This window comes from Sceloporus occidentalis, unplaced genomic scaffold (assembly GCF_023333645.1).
Source record: "Sceloporus occidentalis isolate IW3139 unplaced genomic scaffold, rSceOcc1.0.p SCAF_4, whole genome shotgun sequence".
Classification (NCBI taxonomy): Eukaryota; Metazoa; Chordata; class Lepidosauria; order Squamata; family Phrynosomatidae; genus Sceloporus; species Sceloporus occidentalis.
In genome coordinates this window covers 36892318-36914390 of record NW_028316984.1, presented here as the reverse complement: position 1 = coordinate 36914390, position 22073 = coordinate 36892318, and the positions used below count along the sequence as shown (strand labels likewise).

Genomic DNA, 22073 nt, shown 5'->3' with positions numbered 1-22073 from the left:
GAGTGTTTTATAGTGTTAGTCTACAGTAGCAAAACTTAAGTCTTATGAGACCTTGTAACAGGTTTTATTTGGGATAGGTTTTCCAGGGCCACAGCACATTTCGTCACATGTAATTGAAGGCAAGTCAAAAGGCATACTTGTTTCTGCTGAATTGTTAACTGTGTAATGTTAAGGTTTATGCAAAAGACGTTGTTGGACATATATATCCTTGGTGCAGAAAACCAGGCGCCTCCTTTTCTCCTCCATTTTAACCTTCTATTCACTTATACAGTTCCAACATGTCCTCTGTTTTGAGCATGACTAAGAACCATCAGTTTATGTTCATATGAGTGTTTTTAGCTATTCTTTGGTCCTGTCCTTAATTTGTCTGGAAGGTCCTACATTTTACAGTGCCTTGTCCTCCTTTGCAGTGAGGTGAGGACAACTGCTCACCCTGAATGGAGAAGCAATGAACAAAAATAACTTTTCACCCTTTCTATAGATCACCCCTGAAGCAACTTATAAAGGTATCACTGTTTTGTGGATTTTGTATTTTAGTCAAAATACAGTCATCTTTATGAAGGGCGACCAGGTATGTCCTCACCACAAAGGAGGACAAGGCACCTCAAAATGTAGGACGTTTTTGAAAAATGTAAGATATTACCAAATAAGCACTAAAAACATTCATATAAATATGAATTCATGCTTCTTAGTCATGTTCAAAATGGAGATCATTCAAGAAAAATGTAGGCCATTACCAAATAAGAGCTAAAAACACGCCTTAGTTGTGCTCCAAATGGAGGGCATTTTGGAATTCCTCCCAGACAGGAGGTTGAAATGGAGGACAGGTCCTGGAAAAGGAGGAAACCTGGTCACTCTTTCTTTATGGCAAGCAATTAAAAGCTATTTTGTTAAAATAAAACTAGAACTTTCCACCCTCCAAGAATTGTTTCCCTTCCTCCAGATGTGCTAGAAACTTTTGCCTGTGTTTTGTTAAGAGTGGTGTGGGTTTGGGATTTCCCCCCCAAAAAGGAAAATGCAGTAGGATATGTACAATTACACACAAAAGGTCTCTAAACTGAGTAACAAAAAAAAAGGATTAACCAGGAAAGTCAGATACTTGTGTGAATACTTAACACTACAAAAACCTCTTTAAACCATAAATTGCATGTGCTTACTACAATAATAATTTTTTAAGCATCCATAATGGAATAATGGAAACTACATAAACCATCTAGAAATCCACCATACAGTAATAATATTACTGTATTATTTATGTACTATGTATTATTTAATTAATATGCATTATTTAATTTTATTTAATCTGCCATAGGCATATTTATTTTATTTATTTTATTTGTGTGTATGGCGCTGTGTAAATTTACAGTGATATATAAATAAAGCTTAATAATAATAATAATAATATTATAAAGTAACCATAATGTGAGGTATCCCAATCTTTAAGGCCTAACAAATCATGAAGGGAACAAACAGAAACTAATCCAGAATTCAAATGCAAGTCCCTTTAAAGAAGGCATGAAGTTCTTCTTTTTGTAGCTTATGATGTAAGTTTTGTAAAACCTGGGGTATATGAATTCCTTTGGTTACTTTACAACATTCTGACAGTGTGATAGATTTCTAGGTGGCTGATATATAGTTTCATTATTCCACTGGATGCTTAAAATTGTATTATTTATTGTTTATTATTATTTATAATGTCCTACTTTTTTCCCTTGAATGCCCTCCATTTTGAGCATGACTAAGAAGCATGAATTCATATTTATGAGTGTTTTTTTTGTAGCACTTATTTGGTCAACACATGCAACTTTTGTGGTTGTTGTTTTTTCCCCCCTCAGAAGGCCTGAGAAGGCCTCAGGTCCTCCCATAGTTTCTGCATGTTAAAAGACGAAAGAGACGCCTCAGGGCAGAGTGTCTCTCTTTCTCCCCTCAGCAGCAAGGCACCCCTCCCTTTCCTCCCTTTCTAATGCAAACTCCTCATTACTATTTCGCGCCACTGAGTTGGGTCCTGGCAGCACCACAAAAACCACTCTGGAGTTTAGAAAGAAAAAAAAGTCCTTTCTCCCTTTTTTTAACTATCTCTTGTCTTTCCTTCTATAAGGGAATGAATGAGTGAAAAGGGCCCGAGGAGAATACTAAAAATAAAAATAAAAAGCCAGGCTTCTCCTTTTTTGTTGTTTTTACCCTTCGAGGACCTGGCAGGAGGCAAGCCCCGCCCCCGCCCCGCCCGCTCCATTCGGAGAGGCTTTGGCGCGAGATCCCCCCTCCTTTTTTTGGCGCGTGGCGACTACTTTGCCCATTGCTTTTTGCCTTGCTTGCAAAATGGTGCAGCTGCGAGCTTTGCCTTCCTGGGCTGCGGCGCGCGGAATCAGGAAGGTCACTGTTTCCTTGGTGCCTCTAGAGCTGCAGGTAAGAAGGCTGCTGCTGCTCATCCTGGTTCGCGCGCGCTAGGAGCGTCCCATTGGTTTGAATGGAGGGAGGGCATAGGGGCATGAAATGGAAGATGGGATCCAGGAGGAGAGCTGTGGCTGCATCCACACTGGGGAAATAACCCGGTTTGGCACCGCTTTGACTCTTTTTCTGGCTCTTTGCTATGGGATTCTGGGGGTTGGAGTTTACAACAAACTCTAACGCCCAGAATTCCATAGCAAAGAGCCAGGCAACAAAGTGGAAGCTCAATCCGCTAACCCTGAAAGGTAAGTTCATGCTTTCTGAGCCAGGCTCAAAATGGAGGACAGGACCAAACAAAAGCCTGTGGATGTCAATTCATTTTTTTTAATCAGGCTCACAATGGAGGAGGTTCCAAAGTAAAAGGGGAAAAACAGTCCTATAAATGTGAATTCGTCCTTAGGCTCAAAATGGAGGACGTTCCAAACTAAAAGGTTAAAAAAAGGACTCCTATAAATCGGGGCAGAGGAGCAGTGGTGATTCAGGAGTGACTCCTTGACGGTGTTAATGTTACTCCTACTCATGTAAAGCCCTCTTATTCCTTTACTCCTTAGCCCTGATCATAAATGTGAGTTCGGAAATCTTGACTGAGCTGGGAAAGTTCCCGCGGGAACTCCGCCTGTCCAAAGAGGGAGGGAGGGGCCAGGCATGTCCTCCTTTTCCAGGACCTCCCCTCCCTCCCTCTAGCTATAGATGGCTGTGTGCCTTCCAGTCATTTCTGGCTGATATCAGGGGGTTTTCTTGGTAAGATTTGTTCAGAGGGGTTTTTGCCACGGCCTTCCCCTGAGGCTGAGAGAGTGTGACTTCTTGCTCAAGGTCCCACATGCATAACTTGGAGGGGGTTGAGAAGAGCCCCTTTTAAAAAATATTGTTTTAGTAATGCATTCACCAAAATACTTTTTAAAGTTGCACATAGGAACCATTGCTTTTGTGCTCCCTTCAGCCTGACTCAATGGAGAAGGTACTTTGTTTGTGGGGCAAAACCAGGCTGACCAGAAGTCCTCCTTTCCCAGGACATGTCCTACACTTCCACCTTCTGTCCAGGAGGAATTTCAAAATGTCCTCTGTTTTGAGCATGACACAAAAGTATGAAGTTATATTTCTGAGTGGTTTTACCTTTTATTCTGGAATGTCCTCCATTTTGAGCAAGACTAAGGCGCATGAATTTATCTTTATGTGAGTGTCTTTAGCTTTTAGTTGATCATGTCCTCCATTTGGAACATGACTGAGAACCATGAATTTACTTTTATCTGATTGTTTTCACCTGTTATTTTGGAATGCCCTCCATTTTGACCAGGACTGAGAAGCAATTATATCAATGTATTGACCCTTTATTTGTTCGTCTCCTCCATTTTGAGCCTGACTAAGGACCATGAATTTATCTGTGAGTGTTTTAAGCTTTAATTTGGTCATGCCTTCCCTATTGAGCATGACTAAGAAGCATGAATTTACATTTATAGTAGTGTTTTTTTTAGCTTTTCTTTGGTCACGTTCCCCAGTTTGAGCAAGACTAAATGAGATCCTATGAGTGTTTTGAGCATTTCATTTGATCATGTCCTCCCTTTTCCTTGAATGCTCTCCATTTTGTGGGGCCTTGTCCTCCTTTGTGGTGAGGGTACTTGGCCACACTGCTCATGAGGTAAAACTTTTGGGCTGATGGGCCTTGGTTCACCTTAGGTTTTTCCCCTTAGGAAAGAAAAATAGCTTTCTTAGGAGCCGACTTAGTTGCCTAAGAAAACCCTGTGAGATTCACAGGGTCACTAAAAGTCTTCTTAGGTCCAAAACACACTGCAGAAACAATCCAGTTTGAGAGTGCTTGAACTGTCCTGGCTCAGGGTTAGTGGATCCTTGTGGCACCGGAGCTCTCAGACACACAAGGTTAAATGGCTGAGAAAACTACAGCTCCCAGAATGCCTTAGCATTGAGCCAGGGCACTTCAAGCAATCTCAGACTGGATATTTCTGCAGTGTGTTTTGGACCTTCAAGTGTGTGTTGTGTGCCTTCAGTGTTCTTCACTTATTTCAACACTAAGGCTAACCTGTAAAAGGGTTTTCTTGACAAGATTTGTTCTGAGCAGGTTTGCAATTGTCTTCCCCTGAGTCTGAGAGAGTGTGACCTTAGTAAGGGTTTCCAGTGGGCTTCCATGGCTGAGCTGGGATTCAAATATTGGTCTCCAGAGCTGCAGCTGTACACTCCAACCACTATACCAGCTATTATTGAGCAAGTTGGGGCTAATATGGGCTCTTCCTTAGTTTCTGGGCAAACTGGATTGGTGGAGGATGGGCTTGGAAGTGGTTTTGGAGGGAAACTGAAGCGCCAGTTTGCTTTCCTGCCAAAGAGGTTGGCAGCATGAGCTTTCCTAGACTTGAGCCTACCTCCTCAGTCGAAACATGACTCTGAGGAAGTAGGCTCAAGTCTAGGCAAGCTGATGCTACCATCTTCTTTCTTTCATGATCCACTTGTATACTGGAGGACACTAAAATGGCTGTGTCCTTTGTTAATGATGGTCTGCAGGCATTTTAAGCATGGAATAAGCTCAAGCCTGTCTGGGAGGTTTGTTTTCAGTCCTGGCCTCTCCCCCACCCAAATACCTTCCTTCATCTTGGATTTATGTCTCCTCTGTGTGTATGTGTGTGTGTGGAAGCCTTTGTGGTTAGGCTTACTCATTGGTGAAACAAGGCACTTTTTGTACTACTATGTGCTTAAAGGCATATTTTTTAAAAAAGAGGCCATGTGGGATTCTGGCTCAGATGAAACCTTAATTAACTATTTTCTCCTTCACTTCTGTCTTAGGGGAAATTCCTCCAAGGCCAGGCTCCACTTTCAACTTTTGTAAAGCACTTAATACACTGCAGAGGCTGGAGTGGGGCTTTTTTATAGGTTCTTGGGTCCAAAACACAGTGCAGAAATAATCCAGTTTGAGACCACTTTACTAGGGAGTTCTGGGAACTGTAGTTTTGTTAGACATTTAGCCATCTCTATCAGAGAGTTTTGGTGCCACAGTAAACTACAATTCCCAAGATTCCCTAGCACTGATCTAGGACAGGTAAAGTGGTCTCAAACTGGATTATTTCTGCACTGTGTTTTGGACCACAGTTTCCCTTTGAGAAAGCCAGCATGGCATAGTACAGAGCATTGGACTACCGCTCTGTAGACAATGATTTGATTTCCTACTGGGCCATGAAACCCACTGGGTGACCTTGGGCAAGTCACATGCTCTCAGCCTCAGGGGAGAAGGTAATGGCAAACCATCTCCCAAGAAAGAAAACAAGATCTGGTGTGGCGGGGATCAGCATTTTTTTCCTTTCTGGTGTGCCAGAACTGGCATTGTATTTGCCAATTGCCTATAATTATGTCTTTCTTTTCTGGAACGTGAGGAACTGCACTGGTCCGCCACTCTCAACTGTTTCATCCTTGTATCACACTAACAAGTAGATGAGGCTGTGAGCTTGTGACTGGGATCTAATTTGCACTGCAAAAATAATGCAGTTTGACACCACTTTAACTGTCATGGCAGCATGCGTTTGAATCCTGGGATTTGTAGTTTGTGGAGGCACCAGAGCTTTCTGACATAGAAGGCGAAATAACTAAAAATAAAAACAAAATCAAACCCTACAAATCCCAGAGTTCCATAACATTGAGCCATGGAAGTTAAAGCAGTGTCAAACTGCATTTTTTGGTTTGAGGTTACCTAGCTGAGTGGTGATTTGAATCTGCACCTTTACCTAAGACCCTACCCCTTATGCTGTGTCTTCTTTTTGCATTCCTAGCTCACACCTTGATATATTTATGGTTAAACTGACACCGCTCTGCATAAGAGTGTGTATAATAATAGTGGAGCTAGTTGGGTGTAATCTTGGGTGTAATAATAGTGGAGCTAGTTGGGTGTAATCTTGGGTGCCTCTTGTGATTTGTGGATTGCTCTTTGGTGACACTTCTTGAGGCATCCTGGTCTTCCCAGTTATTTAAAAATATTTTCCCCCTTAGAACTGTGTGATGTCTTGGAGTAGAGAAGAGGGGGTTATGTGTGCTCTTGCATGATGAATCAGTTGGGTTCATGGTTATATGCTTGTAAAAATATGGGGGAGTTGCAGGAACTTGCATGTAAGAAAAAGAGTTTGCTAGTGGTCCAGATGGGTCTGAGAGTGTGGTTGGGGGTGATCCAAATAAGGTCTAGTTCTTACTTGTAATTTGGGGTAATCTTCTTTTAAAAGTGATTTTGGGCAATTATTGACTTGTCTTTCTGTGAACTCAGCAAGCAGCCTGTTATGATGAAAATTAGATTATAAGGAGTATTTATTTCATTTATTATTATTATTATTATTATTTTGTCTTGCCAAATCTCAACTCAGATGCTCAGTTCAAACTGTTGTAACCTTGAATCCCATTGTGGGAGAAAGGGATATAAACCCTTGAAACAAACAAACAAACAAACAAACAAACAGTTAGTGTCAGCTAGAGTAGGCTTATGAAATCAATCAAACTCACACTAGATTCAGATTGCCAAATTCCTGTTGATTCAAATGGTCTAGTCTAGTTGAGGTATAGGCCAGCTCTTTAAACCTCACCACAGTCTTTGTGCGTTGTTTTGAAGTGAAAGCACCCACCACAGAAGCCATGTTGTACATTATTAGTGATTCATTTGTATCCTGCATTTTCTCCATTACTGGGACTCAAGGTGGCCTGCATAGCTTAAGATAAATACAGTTAAAAGCGCGCACAGTGACAGAAGTGAAATCTATACAAAACATCATTGCCAAAATGCAGTTAAATTATCCACAGAATTGAAATAATTTAAATCGCAACCATTAAAAGACAAAAGCTAAATATTAGCTAAACAGCACTCTATTAACAGCCTGTGCATTTCCTAATACCCTGTCAGAACATTGGAAGACATTTTGTGATGGTGCCCATGTTTATATTATAACCAGAATTTTTTTAAAGTTGTGCTACAGAAATTACTTTTGTTCTGTCCTAGTTATAATGTAGTGATATTACTTAGCAACTATTTGATATTTTATTTTAATATTTTACAAAAGAGTTAGGATACATTATTCATGTTCACCCAGATGTAAGTCCCACTGTTCACTCAGCTTTCTTCTAACACATAGGATTGTAGTCTCACCCATGATACTGAAAACTATGTTATCTAGAGAGAGGAACTGCCCCCAACACCCATCTTTTTTTTGTACTGGTGTGCAAGGCATGTTGTTCAACTTTTAATCACTGTTTGAGTTTAACACTGAATCATTTGCAGGGGCTTTGCAAAAGTGTTTAGACCCATAGCACTTTGCACTACTAAAAATCTGTTTGTATTTTTAGAATTCTGTCTAAAACATTTATAATTATCAACAGGAGAAGAGGAAGACCACGTTACAGGTGGATTGATTCAATCAAGGAAGGGCCCCCAGTTTGCAAGACCTGACTGAGCCAGAGGTGTTAATAACAGGATTTCCTGGAGGTCTCTGATTTCATAGGCGGGTTATAGACCGCCCATTTGGGGCGGTCTGCACCTGCCCCTTTCCCCGGTGTATAGGGGCCTCAGTGTGTAGAGCGGCAGCCGCTGAGGCCCCGATCCGCCGCTTTTCAGGCTGCAGGGAAGCAGCAAAATGCCGCTTCCCCGCAGCCTGAAAAGGGGTGTCCCTGGGGCTTCAAGCCCCAAGGACACCCCGCGGCGGCGGGGAGAAGGAGAAAGGGGCCGCTTGGCCCCTTTCTCTTTTAGTCCGCTGGGCACAGCCGTCTGAAGGCTGCGCCCAGCGGACTAAACCAGGAAGGAGCTCCAAAACGGAGCTCCTTCCTGCTCCGTGTTCAGGGCGCACAAAGCGCCCTGGCGCGGAGCAAGGACATCACGTCGGCGCCGCCCTGTCTAGAGGCGGCGTGGCTGTGACGTCCTCATGGCGGTGGCCGTATGGAAGGGCCGCCGCCATTTAGTGCGTGATGAGCACGCACTAGGGTTAGGGCGGTGCAGAAGCACCGCCCTTTTGTAACCCTAGTGCATGCTCGTCACGCACTAAAGTGCCGGTCTGTAACCGGCCATAGGGTTGCCATAATGTGCCACCTTGATGACACATAACAATGTAGTGTATGGAATTATATCAATCCTCTCTGGAGTCTGCTGGAGGAAGCTGTATTATATATTGCCAGATTAGAGTTGTAAAATAATTGTGGAGAAGGATATTTGAAAAAGATGTGGAAGGATATTTGAAGAAGCAGATTTGAATGTCTTGCCTCCAGAAATATTTTGACACTCCTGAAGTTGGCACATTTAGGTTTGCTTAGAGGAACACATTTTTATATGTATCCTTGGTAATTATTGACCAGCCTAATGGCTCTTTTATCTCTGTCTAACAGTCCTTTTAGTTTGCCACAAATCACTTACAGTAAGAGCCAAGTGACACACCTGTGCTGAGCCTGTGCCAGGATTCCTCTGTAACCACAGGCTACATTTCTTTTGGCATATCGCTGAAAGTGCAGTCACATGAATGGTTTAAGAAGTTGAACATGAGATACTATTCCCAGGGGGAAAAGCATTGATGCCATAGGAAAAAGGCATGAATGCCATTGGATAAAGGAATTGGATGCCATCACATGAATTGGCCACAGTTTGAGAGGCAAGTCTGGAAAACTTAATAAAACCAGTCACAGTATTGCACCTAAAAAATGTTAGGGAGTATCTTGGGTCATGCCATTGCTTTCATTCTGAAATGAACTGAAACTGTTCTAAGTTTGCAGAAATGTAAATTTTAAGGAAGATTGTTGTACTAATGTAGTCAGTAGATAATAAATTTCAATTCATGACTCTTAACATTAGTATTTGTATGTAAATATGTCTTGTTCTGTATATGCAATGAAAATGCCTGATGCCTAGCAGATAGTGTACAGGGATTTTTCTTGTGGTGTCACCATACACAAAATACAATGAAGGTCTCATTCTATTATCTTTTTGATATTGTGGTGTGTAAACTCTAGATATTTGGCTCTTATATGGTCACCTTGGAAAGCCTACCTTTTACAATGACTAATTGAACTGCCATTGTCCATTTTACAGGGCAACCTTTTAGAAAAGACGAAATTTACAGCATTCCGCAATATAAAACCGATCCCTATGGAAACCTCTTCATCCTCTGATGACAGCTGTGACAGTTTTGGCTCTGATAATTTTGCAAACACAGTAAGTAAAAAGTGTGAGAATAAACAGAATTGAATGTGTGATGCTGAAAATGGCCCATATGTGATTAAAATGCTTTGCTTACATTTCTATACAGCAGTTATGAATATACAGTATGTACTGTAATTTCATTTCACTTTTTCCCTTCTGCTTCTAGGTAGTAATTGTTGGAGGTAGATTAGCCACTTATTCTATCCTTTTGAAATGTCGCCTAACCTAACATGCCTGATGATTTGCCATAACAGCTCTGAAACCATTTGTAAACCCCCTGAACCATTTTTCTTTGTTACAAAAGCTATTCTCTTGTAGTGCACTTGTAAAATGTGATTTGCTGTCTGAACAGTTTATGGAAAATAGGTTCTTTTTTAAAAAAGCTAGAAAGAGAAACATCTAGTATACTTATTCTTTTTAAAGAAATCCAGTTTCAAGCCAGAAGTTACAGAAGAAGTGGCCAAGATCTTTAATGAGGATTCAGATGATGAGTCATTCTGTGGTTTTTCAGAAAGTGAGATTCAGGATGCACTGGTGAGTTGTACAATTTTAACTTGCTAATTGTCATCACATTAAGGATGCACATTGATATCAAAGTAGTCTTTCATGGTTCTTTAGTTTTGCATAGTCCTAAGTATGGGAATCTGTTCCAAAGAGCATGAGCGGGCAAAAGATTTTCAGTTCAGGGGTTTCACAGGCTGTGCCTCTCATCCAGGGAGTGTATAGATGTCTAGAAGTCTGTGTGTAGTTTTGAAAAATGTATTCTTTAAATGATAGAACAGTTGGGGGAGGCCCGCAACCTATTTAGAAGGCAAATTGCTTCTCCTAGGTGTTTCCAAATGAGGCAGTTCTCATTCTCTCCCTCCCACCCCTTCACACACACTTACACACTTTTTGGCAAAAAAAGCTGATATTTTAGGAATCTGGAGGGGTTGAGGGCTGCTCCTTATCCACTGCATGAACTGGTAAAAAGAGGAGCATAATTGGTGACAAATGGGTTACAAATGAGCTAGTGGTTGATTAGTAGTGGCAAATCTTAATACAGTATTATATTTATTTTTGTTTTAAAATGTTTATATTGCTTTTACACTTGAGGAGAGAGAAATAAGGATAATATTGTACAGCAGTGTATGATCACAGTCAGCATAAATAATTAGGCAAGCTATCTTAAATGTGGTCACTGGAAAAACATTCTTGGGTTTTCTGAGGAAGAACTCCTCCAGTAGTCTGGGGAAATGATTAAGATGGCCAAATTTCAGGTGGTCAACAAATACTGTTTGGATCAAAATAATTGAACAAGGCTATCTGTGACTTTTAAAATCTCAGGAAAATAGTTGAGGCAGTACAAAAGCAAATCTGATGTAAATCAATAAGGCCAGACTAGACATGACATGGGAGGTCCGTGAACAGGATTTCCTGTGTATTGTGGTTTGCTTGTTAGCAGCACCATAGAGGTATTTAACTGTTTAGCCCTGTGCCCCATTGAAATCTAAGTGTTCCGCTTGTCTTCTTCCAGCCTCACTGCATAGCTAATACTAGCTTTGGAGTGTTTCTGTGGTATTATGCTAAAATTGGTTTGACACTTGCTGTGGTGAGCATCTAGATGTGTAGGGTACTTGAAGTGTACTTTGGATTGTGGATATTGGTGGTGTGCTTTATGCAGATAGCACTAGACCTAAGAAGGAGTACATGAACACCTGACTAACAGTATGGTGGAAAAAAGTTATGCAAATAGCTGTTGAATATTAGTGGACAACATTCCTTCTGCCTGACTGATGTGTGCCTTTTCTAAGGGGCTGTGTCCAGAGAGATAAATGTCAGATTAAACAAGTTTGAGATTGCAAAGCCCAATACCTAAGCGTTGTAGTGACTGAGGCTGGCTTTGAGCAGTAGTGCAGGCTTTGATTTGGTATCTTTATTCTGTTCTTGCTTCCTTCCTTGTGCATATTTTGTTTATTTCCTTTTTAAAAACTACTTCTAGATTCCTCCTCCTGCTCCAGTTCTTTTCAAATAAGAGCCTGTCTGACCCTGAGCATATTCAATAGTTCGTGCAGGAATTACCCCTTATCCTGTTTGATATCTGGCAAGATGAGAGATGCTCACATTGGGACTTGACAAGTGTAGAGCTGCACAAGATATTTGCAGAGCTTAGACAAATTACTTTTTTTGGATTACAACTCCCCTAGTATATAGTTTGATGAATTTAGGAAGCTGCAGACCAAAACTGTAGTTTTTCCAAGCTCAGCATCTCACTGATTCGTATACTCATAACAAGAGATTCTTATTCAAGATGATTTTAGTGAAATAAGGCTGTTTGATGTGCAGCCGTGAAGCATTCTGCTGCTCACACCTGGTGAAAGTGAAAACTGTATAGTTTAGTTGCTGTGCTCTGCTTGTAGGTATCAATACAGTTTTGTTTTGAGTCATCTCAAATAAATGTGTTGGGCTTTGGATCTAAAGTGCGTCAATTTTTTAAGTGTCTCTGAAGAGAAAACAAACCTCTATTAATGTATTAATATCTGTGATATCTGATAATAGCAGGGTTGGGAAAAACAGCTTTTAAAAAAAACTAGAAAGGGGTGTGTGTTTTTGGTTTCATAGAATGACAGAGTTGGAAGAGGCCAAAAGGGCCACCCTGCCCAACTGTTTAAACCATTTTTTTTTTTGCATTAATATGTAAGTCTACAGCAATATATGACTAAATAAGAAAATTAAGTAGCAAAATGCAGATAAGATCTTATGGCCACTAACTTAAATAATAATTGTTCTTTAAAAGGTGCTCTTTTAAAGCAAGTTGTTTTGGTTAAATTTATGTTAATTGGAGGATTTATTTCCAAATGGCATTTCTTACAATATAAAACAAAATGATTGAAAAGAAGGAACTGACATTGGATTCTGGTCTAACTAAGTACAACTGCCAATAAACTGTTAAAGTTAAAATGTTTAAATTCAAACAGGCATTGTTCCAGTAAAGAGTCTGGAAAATCATAGCCAGACTTTAAAAACATATAGAGTTGTTTGTGTGCATGTGTTGTTCTAGGTTGTGGTTTAAACCTCACCAAACCTGAATAATAGTCCCTTATAGCTCTAAAAATTCCTGATCTGGAATAGTTCAGAAGAACTGGAATTGATGGTATTAATCCTATTGCATCAGTATCATAGCTCCATTTTTAACTTCAACTAGAAACTGGAAACAGATTCTGAAGAAAACGATGAGAGTGGTGAAGCTGAATATCTGCGTAAGAGACCACAGAAATGCACTGTCCCTCTTAAAGTTGCTATGAAGTTTCCACCTCGGAAGTCTAAGAGGGGGAAGAATGAAATAACTCCAGCCCCTAAAATTTCCTGTGAACAGGACCTGCATTCAGATTCGGATGAAGAAAGAGGCGCAGCATTCTTAGAGAAAAGAGCTTTAAATATAAAGGAGAACAGGGCCATGGTAAGTGCAAAGGACATTCTCAAGTGCATTTTCATTATTTTTTCCTCATTGAAACTAAGCAATAAAGTTCTCAGTTGCTTGTAATTAATAAAAATATACTTAATACCATCATGTGGAACTCTGTATCAGTGCTTCCCAAGGTATCTGAAGTGGTAGACCAGCAATTGTCTTTATCCAAAGTGCTAGATATTAGTAAACTAGTTCTGCCCATTGGTTGGAATTGGTCCTATCTTTCCTGGAAATTCAGAACATACTGGCACTGATCCATGGACCATCATTTTGAGTAACACCATTCTACACTAAGTAACAAAACCACAGTCAGGTTGCCATATTCTTTCATTTAAAGATTCCAGTATTGTCCATCTTTCTAGCTTAAAGGGCTCTTAATAGGAAGTCCTTGTCTGCTTTCTGAATATTAGTTTCATGCTGGCCTCAGTTAGCAACCAGTCCTAGATGGACATGTCTTCAGTGATGGCAGCCCTGCATTTAATTCTAGCTTTTCTGGGTCAGTGACTTGTTACGTACTGCTTCAGTAGAGCAAGGGGCTAAACAGATTACCCAAGGGAGTGGCTTCTGGCTGCCCCTTTGCTCGCCGTGTTGGGGCCATGACAACCCCATGCAATGCCCCCAACCTGGTCTTTTCCCAGAACAAAAAGGAGCAGCAGAAAGCCAGTCCTTTTTGTGCTGAGGAAAGGATGCCTTTGCTGCTGTGGCGGCATTTTCAGCATTTCTTTGGCACAGCGCTTATGAACACTGCATCACCAAAACACTGTGAATCCTCTGCACATGTGGTTAGCTATGCAGTTTCCCAGTGGACTGGGGTCATGCTGCTGCCTGGACGCCATGCCCCCAGTCTGCTGGGAAGCCAGCTCTTTTTGACTGTCTGTTTCACCCCTAAATTTGTTACATGTTTAATATGCTGTATTTGAACATCATATTGAAATTCTGTGATAGCACAACTGTCTTGAGATATTCTGCTACTTTTTTTTTCCTTTTTAGCTTGCAAAATTAATGGCAGAATTAAAAAGCGTTCCTGGGATTTTTACTGGGAAGGGTCCACTAGCGACTCCTACTTTGGTGAGTCACAGTCTTGAAATGTTGGGGTTTCTTTTAAAATCTGTTACAGATGAACTTGATAGGCCAAATAAATGAACGTTGAGTTCCTTATAATCTTATTGCATGATAAAAAAGTTGTTATCTGCTGTGATTACCTTTTGATGTGCCTCTCTCTAAAATTTAAGTATTCAGTTAAAACACCAGAATGTCTCCATATCTAAAACAAATAAAGCAAAGTCCTGTTTGGTTGTATTTATTTTGCACAGGAACAATTAACTTAAGTTTCAAAGTTCAAATCTGAAAGTTTACTTTCATAGGCAAAAAAAAAAAAATTAAAATTAAAAAAAAATCTAGTATTGGGAGTCACAATCTGTTTGACCAGTATACTAGAAGCTTTGAGTTGTAATTGTTTTGGAAGCTTTCAGCATCCTAGTAGGCACCTGTAGAAGAGAAACCTTCCTTCCTTTTTCTTCGCATATAGTGTAGAGAGAGAAAATGTGAAAGAAAAAAATGATGTTGAAACATTAATTTTTCCCAATTGAATGTGACTGTTTGGACTTAAACTTCCTTTGCAGTATCACTTTTCTTGTGCCTATGCTTCTTTCTATGCCTATCTTCATTTATGTTGTGCAGTCCTTTGAAAGTAAATTTTCCATCAAATGCACTGCCATTTTGTTGAAAACTGTCAGCCTGTTCCTTACAATCATGCAAATGAATTTATTCTTTATTTGCAAATTAAATTCAGTTCACATGTCATGTCAAAGCAAGGCTAAAGAAGCTCACCTATAGTTTGGTGTAGAATTCAGAGACATAGCTGTGTTAGTCTGGAATATCAGTATGCCAGGGATTTTATACCACCTTTGAGACTAACTGTGAAAGAAGTTGTAGCATAAGCTTGAGGAAATAGGCAAAATCTATGAAATTTTGTGCTACAACCTCTTTCACACTGTTAGTCTCAAAGGTGTTACAAGATCCCTTGCATATAGTAAGGGTGTGATGTCTAAATGGTCAAACTATGAATTGCTTTTTCTGCGGAAAAGGAAGCACCAAGTAAATGAAAAAAAAAAAAAAAGAACAAATGGTTCCAAACTGTTGTATTGTTTTATATTTCTTTGGAAGATATAACCATGATTTGAATTGTAATCATAGCTGTAATCTTAAATGGCAAAGATTAGTGTATCGATTGAAGTAACAATAGTAACAATGCAGTGATCATGATCATCTACCTTTGTGTTTCATCTGAGCCTTAGGCTATAGCCCTGTGTGCATGCTTACTGAGTAGTAAGCCTTACTTAGACATTTACTTATTTCCATGTAAACTAGTACAAGGGAAATTGTCAGTGTTTGAAAAACTATAGGTAATGCATGGTGAAATTGTAATTGTGCTGTTGGGTTATCTTTGTTTTTATCCCAGAAACCACAGAGGTCTCCGAGGAAATCATTTCCCAGAAGTGCTTTAAGGAGGAATCCAGAAAGAAGTTCTAGGCCTCACACAAGATCGAGATCCCTGATAGAAGGTCCTCCAAGCCCCATGCAAGAGAAACAGGAGGAAGATCCTTACATTTTAGTGAGAAGGAAAATGTCTGATGAATACTTTGAGGTCTGTGTTGGTCATATTATTATAGCTGTGTTATTTTGTGGAAACTTCAAAATTAAAATTTAGTTTGGATTAAATAAAGATTGTCTCCACAGAAAAATAGTGATTTGTCTAGTAAGTGAGCAGTGCAGATACACTATTGTCCTCTTTGTTAGATTTTTTTCATGCAGTGGGATGTAAAACCCTGGCATCTCCAGTGTGCAAACTGGATGAAGATAGTTCTTAGCATAAAGGCAGTGCTTCATTAAACTGAAGGCTGATCACTGTTGGATTTTGTTCCAACAGTGACCATTCAGTTGTCTATGGCAAGCCCACAGCACCCTTCTATTTATATTCCCCAGTAATGTATAAATTGTGAAGGTGACACTGGCCCATCATGACCAGCAGCTGTTAATATCCTTATCCTCCATGTGCTTTCTTCTGTGCAGTGATAATGACCTTTTCTGCACGCAAGTGTTTTGGATTTCCTTATGGATCATGTGAGGGATGTAATGTGCAGCTAGAAGAGGAAATGCTGATGGTTGCTACTACTGCTGCTTCTCTGTTCAAACACAGCCAAATACATACCTGATGCATTTTTGTTTTCTGATGATTTCAGGATGAAATGGATGCTCCCAGAAGAAAACGCCCTAGTGCTATGACTCTTCCCCATATTATCCGTCCAGTCGAAGAAATAACTCAGAAAGAGTTGGATAACATCTGTGAAACTGTCAGAGATAAAGTGTACAACCGTGTGATGGTAAGGATATTCACGTCCTGCATTCAGTCATTCTGGATTCACATACCTCTTTCTATGTTTATGCCTGCCTTCAAGTTGCCTGTTGATTTAGGGCATCCTGATTGAACATAATTGAGTGTTTTAGGCAAAGATTATTCAAAGGTGGCCTATGGTACCTTGACAGTCCCCCATTGAAATACTAACTAGGGCTTGACTCTGCTTAGATTTAGAGATCAGATGGGGTCTGATGCCTTCAGGACATGTTGGCTGCTAGCATACCCATTCACTTTGCCAAAATAATTGTACTAAATGCTTTTCATGTATGACAGAATCTGGAATCAAGATCTCAGAGTTTGTGCCATTCACTCTGATTATCCTTTGCTAATTTGGAGTGTGATCCTGTGTTTTGTTCCTAGTACTGGATTTAAAGGAGTCTTTAGTGCTCTACAGTTAGAAGCTGCCCCACTCCCTAATCCAAAATAATAGAAATTCCATTGGTGGGGGTGGACAAGGAAGAGTGGCAAGTTAACTTATTAACTAAACTACTGGGGTGAATAGAACAGGGGTGAGCTTCTCATGTCAAGATTTGGCCAAGGATCTGTTTCTCATTTGTTAGATTTATGTAGAAAGCAGTTAAACGTTTTTGTGTCTCAGCACAAAAAATCTCAGCCAGTTACATGATGACGAAGATCCTGCAACCTCTCCATAGCTACATCCCTCAATGGTTTCCACCTTGTAAAGCAGCTTAGCCCTACTGCCCACAACATGGCTGTTTCAATATTGTTGGACACTGGGGTCGGGGGAATGGGCTGAGATGCATCCAGTTATTTTCAAGATGTCACCTGAAGGGATCTTGGAAGGGACTCCAAAGGTCTCTGTGAATGCCTGTTGCAGTGCATCCAGCTACAGGGGAAGAAACCATCACTGGGTGCATCTCTGCTTATCACCCCTCTGAAAACATACAAATGATCCTGCTGGAGGGGCTGTGCTGCTTGCAAGATGAGTTGGGGAGGGATTATTATTTTAATTGTGACAGTTTAGTGTTTTGAGAATTGCATGGGTAGATTTTGATTGGTTTCTTTCTGTGGATCCTACTCTAGGAAAAAGGTGGCATATTAAATAAATAAATACATTTCGGTTAGGAATTTTAAACCTACTCAATGAGTTACAAAAGTGAGTTACAATGGCATAAGTCTGACTTGTGCCATTGTAATGCACAAACAGGATACCAGCCAATATTTTGCTGGGACTGACCCCTTCCAAGTTCTTCTCTTACTTACAAATTTCTTAACAGTTTCAAGATAATCTACACAGTACCTCCAGATACAAGTTTAAGGAATCTGCTTCCTGAAATGAGTTAATTCAGATACGCCATAAAACTGGATTGGAAGCATGTAAATAAGTTCCATGCTTGTAACCTCCAGTCCTCTCCTTAACGTCTGGTTTAGTTGTCAGAACCTTAAGCTGACATCAGTTTGCCCAGTTTTAAGATTCAGTGACAACATACGGTTTTGTGTTATGTTGGAAGGGAAAAGTGCAATTGCAGCAAGTGAGTAGGAGGGGTGCATAAGCATAATCCTTTCTTAGATGGTTGGATCTAACTGACGCTAAGTGTCTTTCATTCTTTCCAGCTTCATAGCCATTTCCCTAATACTCATCCCATTTCAAAGTCTAGGTGCTAGTCAGATCATGCCTGACCACAGACAAGGTTTAATGGTGTGATGGTTGGTGTTTTTTTGGGATGCTTCATTTCTATAGATCAGTGAGCCTGCACCATAGCAAGCAATTTGGTGATAGTGTTTGGTGATTAAAAACAACCTCAAGCCCGTTTTCTTTGCCTTTTATTATTCTTCTTGGTAGGGTTCCACTTGTCATCAGTGTCGCCAGAAAACTACGGACACAAAGACAAACTGCCGCAATCCAGAATGTTTAGGAGTACGTGGTCAGTTTTGTGGACCTTGTCTTCGCAATCGCTATGGAGAGGAAGTCAGGACAGCTTTGTTGGATCCGGTAAGAGCATTTCACTTGGATGCTCATTTAAGTGTGTGATAAAGTTGGTAAAAGGAAAATGCATGTTTCTCTATGTTCGTATTTTAGTTAATGGATAAGCACTTTCAGTGAAACTTTAAAAAGTCTAGGCACAAACCTAGTGCCAAGAAAGGAGTGAGTCATTGCAGAATTATTGTTCCACTTATGAACATGTGTATATATATTTTCCCTCTTAGAACTGGTATTGTCCACCTTGCCGTGGGATCTGCAACTGCAGCTTCTGCAGGCAACGGGAAGGACGATGTGCTACAGGTGTGCTGGTTTACTTGGCGAAGTATCATGGCTATGACAATGTCCATGCCTACTTGAAAAGGTAACTTCTGTGTAACTCCCTCCATGATGTCCTGTGTTGGTGCAATTGTAACACAGTGGGCCCCTCACATTCAATGGGATTAGGGGTGTAGGACCCCCATGAAAGTGGAAAAACCGCAAATTAAAATAGGTGTTTTGGGGTTTTATTACCTGAAAGAACACCTTCCTAGGAATTCCTAGGTCCTTCAGTGCAACTGTGTGGTCAATATTTGCCAGAACATGACCATAGAATTGCACTGGAGGACTTACAAATGCCTGGAAAAGTGTTCTCTCTAGGAATCTCTAGGTCCTCCAGTGCAACTTCTGGTGAACATTAGAGTTGCACTGGAGGACCTAGAGATTCCTAGAGGGGAACATATTAATCTGCAAAAGTCAAAACCACAAATGTAGAGACCCAACTGTATAAGTACATGTTCACTGTAGTCCATCTTGTCTTTTTTGTGTTTTCATGAACAAAATAATGTATACCAGTTGTACGTGAAAGAATCAGGTATATAAATGCATGAAGGAAGATTCTAGTTCAGCCCAACCATTACCATGTGGAAACACCATGGAAACAGGAAGTGGGAGGAGATTTTCTGTGTTCAGAACAGATTCATAATAGACTATGGATGCCTTTACATCTTAATTCATCAATAATAATATATTTCCTATTTTTAATCATTATAGCCTGAAGCAAGAACTTGAAATGCAAGAATGAAATTCCTGACACTGCTCTTCAGTCAACTTACACCAATTTAGCATTGTCTTTGAAGTTTTTCAACATTTAAATTTTTTGTATTTTTTTAAACTACTCTCAGCGTTTTAAAAAAGGGGAACAAAAGTAACTCAGTTGTGTTGTTTGACTGAAATTCCTTATTACAGGATGTGAGTTTGTACTCTTTTCAAGTAGACGTTTTTCAAGTCTCATTCTGCTGTACATGGAGATACTTGTTCAACTTACATGGATGGTACTCACACAGAAGCTCTTAACACTTACCATTCAGCTCTGCTGAATCTCACTGTGTCAGGACCTTGCATTTTTGCAAGGCAGCTGAGGGGGATTACACGATTAAGAGTCTGTGGCTGAAATTCTGTATGGCTTAGGAGAGTCTAGTAGTAATTAGGCTGATCCATATACCTTGCCGCAGGCCACTACCTGCTTTGTGAGATTGCAGAAGCATCTATGTTCCAATAGATAGATATGAAATGATTATATCAGTGCTGAGACCTTGGAGATCCTGGTAGATGTCAGTACATTCATGCCCATCATTTTGCATCTGGCTACAGGATGGAGTCAAATGGTTTTGAGATCCTGTCTGCTCCTCCTGAAGCAGGGAATGTGGGAAGATTTTAGAGGTTGTTCACTAAGTTGGGGTGGGGGAGCTTTAGGCACTGCAGAGAGAGAAAGGGGAATACCAACCTCTACAGCACCCCCCAAAAGATTCATAAACATGTAGGGGAAACTTAAATCTGCTCTGTGATTGCTTTCAATCTAATATCCACTTTTGGAGTTTCTCTAGTATACCATCTGTAATAGCTCTAGTAACAAACCATACAAATACTTTGCTGTTAAAGCTGTTATAATGTTGATATCTCTGACTGAAACCAAATTAATACTGCAGAATGACTTAAACTCAGGGGACCTAGCTTGTTGAAAGGATCTGTGAAAATTGATATTTAAATTTCAAGTTTTGTTCATTGTGCCATTTTAATAACAATGAAGTCCAGTTTATCAACCATGTTAAAGAGAACCCTTAGTTGTTTTTATAATCTTAATGCATGTTTGGATAGATAATGAAAGGAAGGGATGACCAGCAGCTGATTATAATTTTTCCCTTGTGAAAAGATATTGAACCATTGTTGTTGGGCAATTGATAAGGAATATGGGAAAGTGCACAAACTAATTTTTAAGGGATAGTTCATGCAGTGGCCAAGCCTCATATGTAATATATTACAAGATAAAGTCCCTTCAGCTCCCTTTTGATTGAACTTAGTATCTAATATAAAGTAAAATATGCATGGGCCATGTTAACTTTTCCAAAAATTCAGGCGAGGAAAGTGTGAGAGCATGGCTTACCTGTATCCGTGTAAACCTTTCATCATACTTTATGTTGGATGAGTGCTAAAGGGTATGCATAAGTCAAGATTGGTTTCACACATCATTGCATGCAGTGGTGCCTCAAAGCTAAAAGCATGAAGAGGAAGCATGCTAGCCTGATGCCATGGAGCCCCCCACCGAATAAGAACTACTCCATTTTGAAAATGTCAGCTTTTGTGTGTGGACAGCAGCTGAAATAATGACACCCTGCCCATATCTATTTACCTTATTGAGGATTTATTCAAACCACTCAGGGTGTTCACTGTTGCAATTCAACTGTGGATAGGTTCATCTGTAACAGTACATGAAGATTATCCTACTAAGGCAGTAGAAATGCCTATACTATTTCAAACAACATTTATTGATAAAAGTGGGGCTTGCATGTTACACATCAGTAACAAGGGAGGACTGTTGCTTTCAGTTACATAATTCATGTTGAAAAAACTGACATTGAACTTAGTTAATCAAAATGTTCTTCATATATAATGAGCTACAATACTTGCAGTGAAAAGAGCAGCATTAATGGTGGCAAAACTCATTTACTCCTAAATTTTGCTTTGCTTCATAATGAGTGATGGGCAGCTTGTAGCTCTCCAAGAGATACAGATCTGTAATTCTCCATCAGCCCTAGGCAGCACAGCTAATCATTAAGGATGATGGATGCTGTAGTCTAGCAACACCTAGAGGCCCATAAGTTTCCAACTCTAGCTCTGAATCTGTCTTGACTTTTTAGATAAGTAGATTTAAAAACCTGATTAAACAGCCAAGTGCTATGTCATTTGGATTTTGTGCAGGCTTGCTTTAAGCACAACTCGATGTTCATGTTTCGTCTTCAGTAGTTTCATTAACACTAAATAGATTGTGATCTAAGAAGCTCATGACAATAAAAATGTTGCTTAGATGTGATTTCTTTTTTTAAGTGTGATTCCTGCATGGTGTTGTGTCCCTGTGTTTTTGCGTTTCTGCGGGTGCCTGTGTTCCCTCAAGAAGGAAGCCTTTGGGTACATCTCCGTTTCCACGCTAGTAGCATTTACTGGCCAATTAAGCCTTTTTCCTCTGCAAAGAAGGCTGTTATTAGAGTGATTGAGACTTAACCATTGTTGATATACTTTGATCTTCCAGTTTTTTTATTGATTACCTTTTCCAGTGCTTTTAACAGCTTTACTGCTTACCTGATTGCTTCACACTTACGCCCATTAAAATAAAACTGGAAACAGT

General features: G+C 40.0%; 1 protein-coding gene across 3 annotated transcripts; it reads left to right on the top strand.

The window, feature by feature from the left end:
* The first annotated feature begins 2263 nt into the window (after positions 1-2263).
* Positions 2264-22044, top strand: LOC149313750 (cell division cycle-associated protein 7-like). Of its 3 annotated transcripts, none has more exons than XM_089519729.1 (10): positions 2264-2406; positions 9494-9616; positions 10028-10138; positions 12789-13043; positions 14043-14120; positions 15514-15699; positions 16295-16435; positions 18275-18424; positions 18640-18776; positions 19445-22044. In XM_089519729.1, exons 1-10 carry the CDS (start codon positions 2320-2322, stop codon positions 19473-19475), a joined length of 1299 nt encoding a protein of 432 aa, XP_089375855.1. In that variant the 5' UTR covers positions 2264-2319; the 3' UTR covers positions 19476-22044. The 3 variants fall into 3 exon arrangements, with proteins under 3 accessions (XP_089375855.1, XP_089375856.1, XP_089375857.1); XM_089519730.1 differs by lacking the exon at positions 2264-2406 and adding an exon at positions 2617-2693; XM_089519731.1 differs by lacking the exon at positions 2264-2406 and adding an exon at positions 3142-3189.
* The last annotated feature ends 29 nt before the right edge of the window (positions 22045-22073 follow it).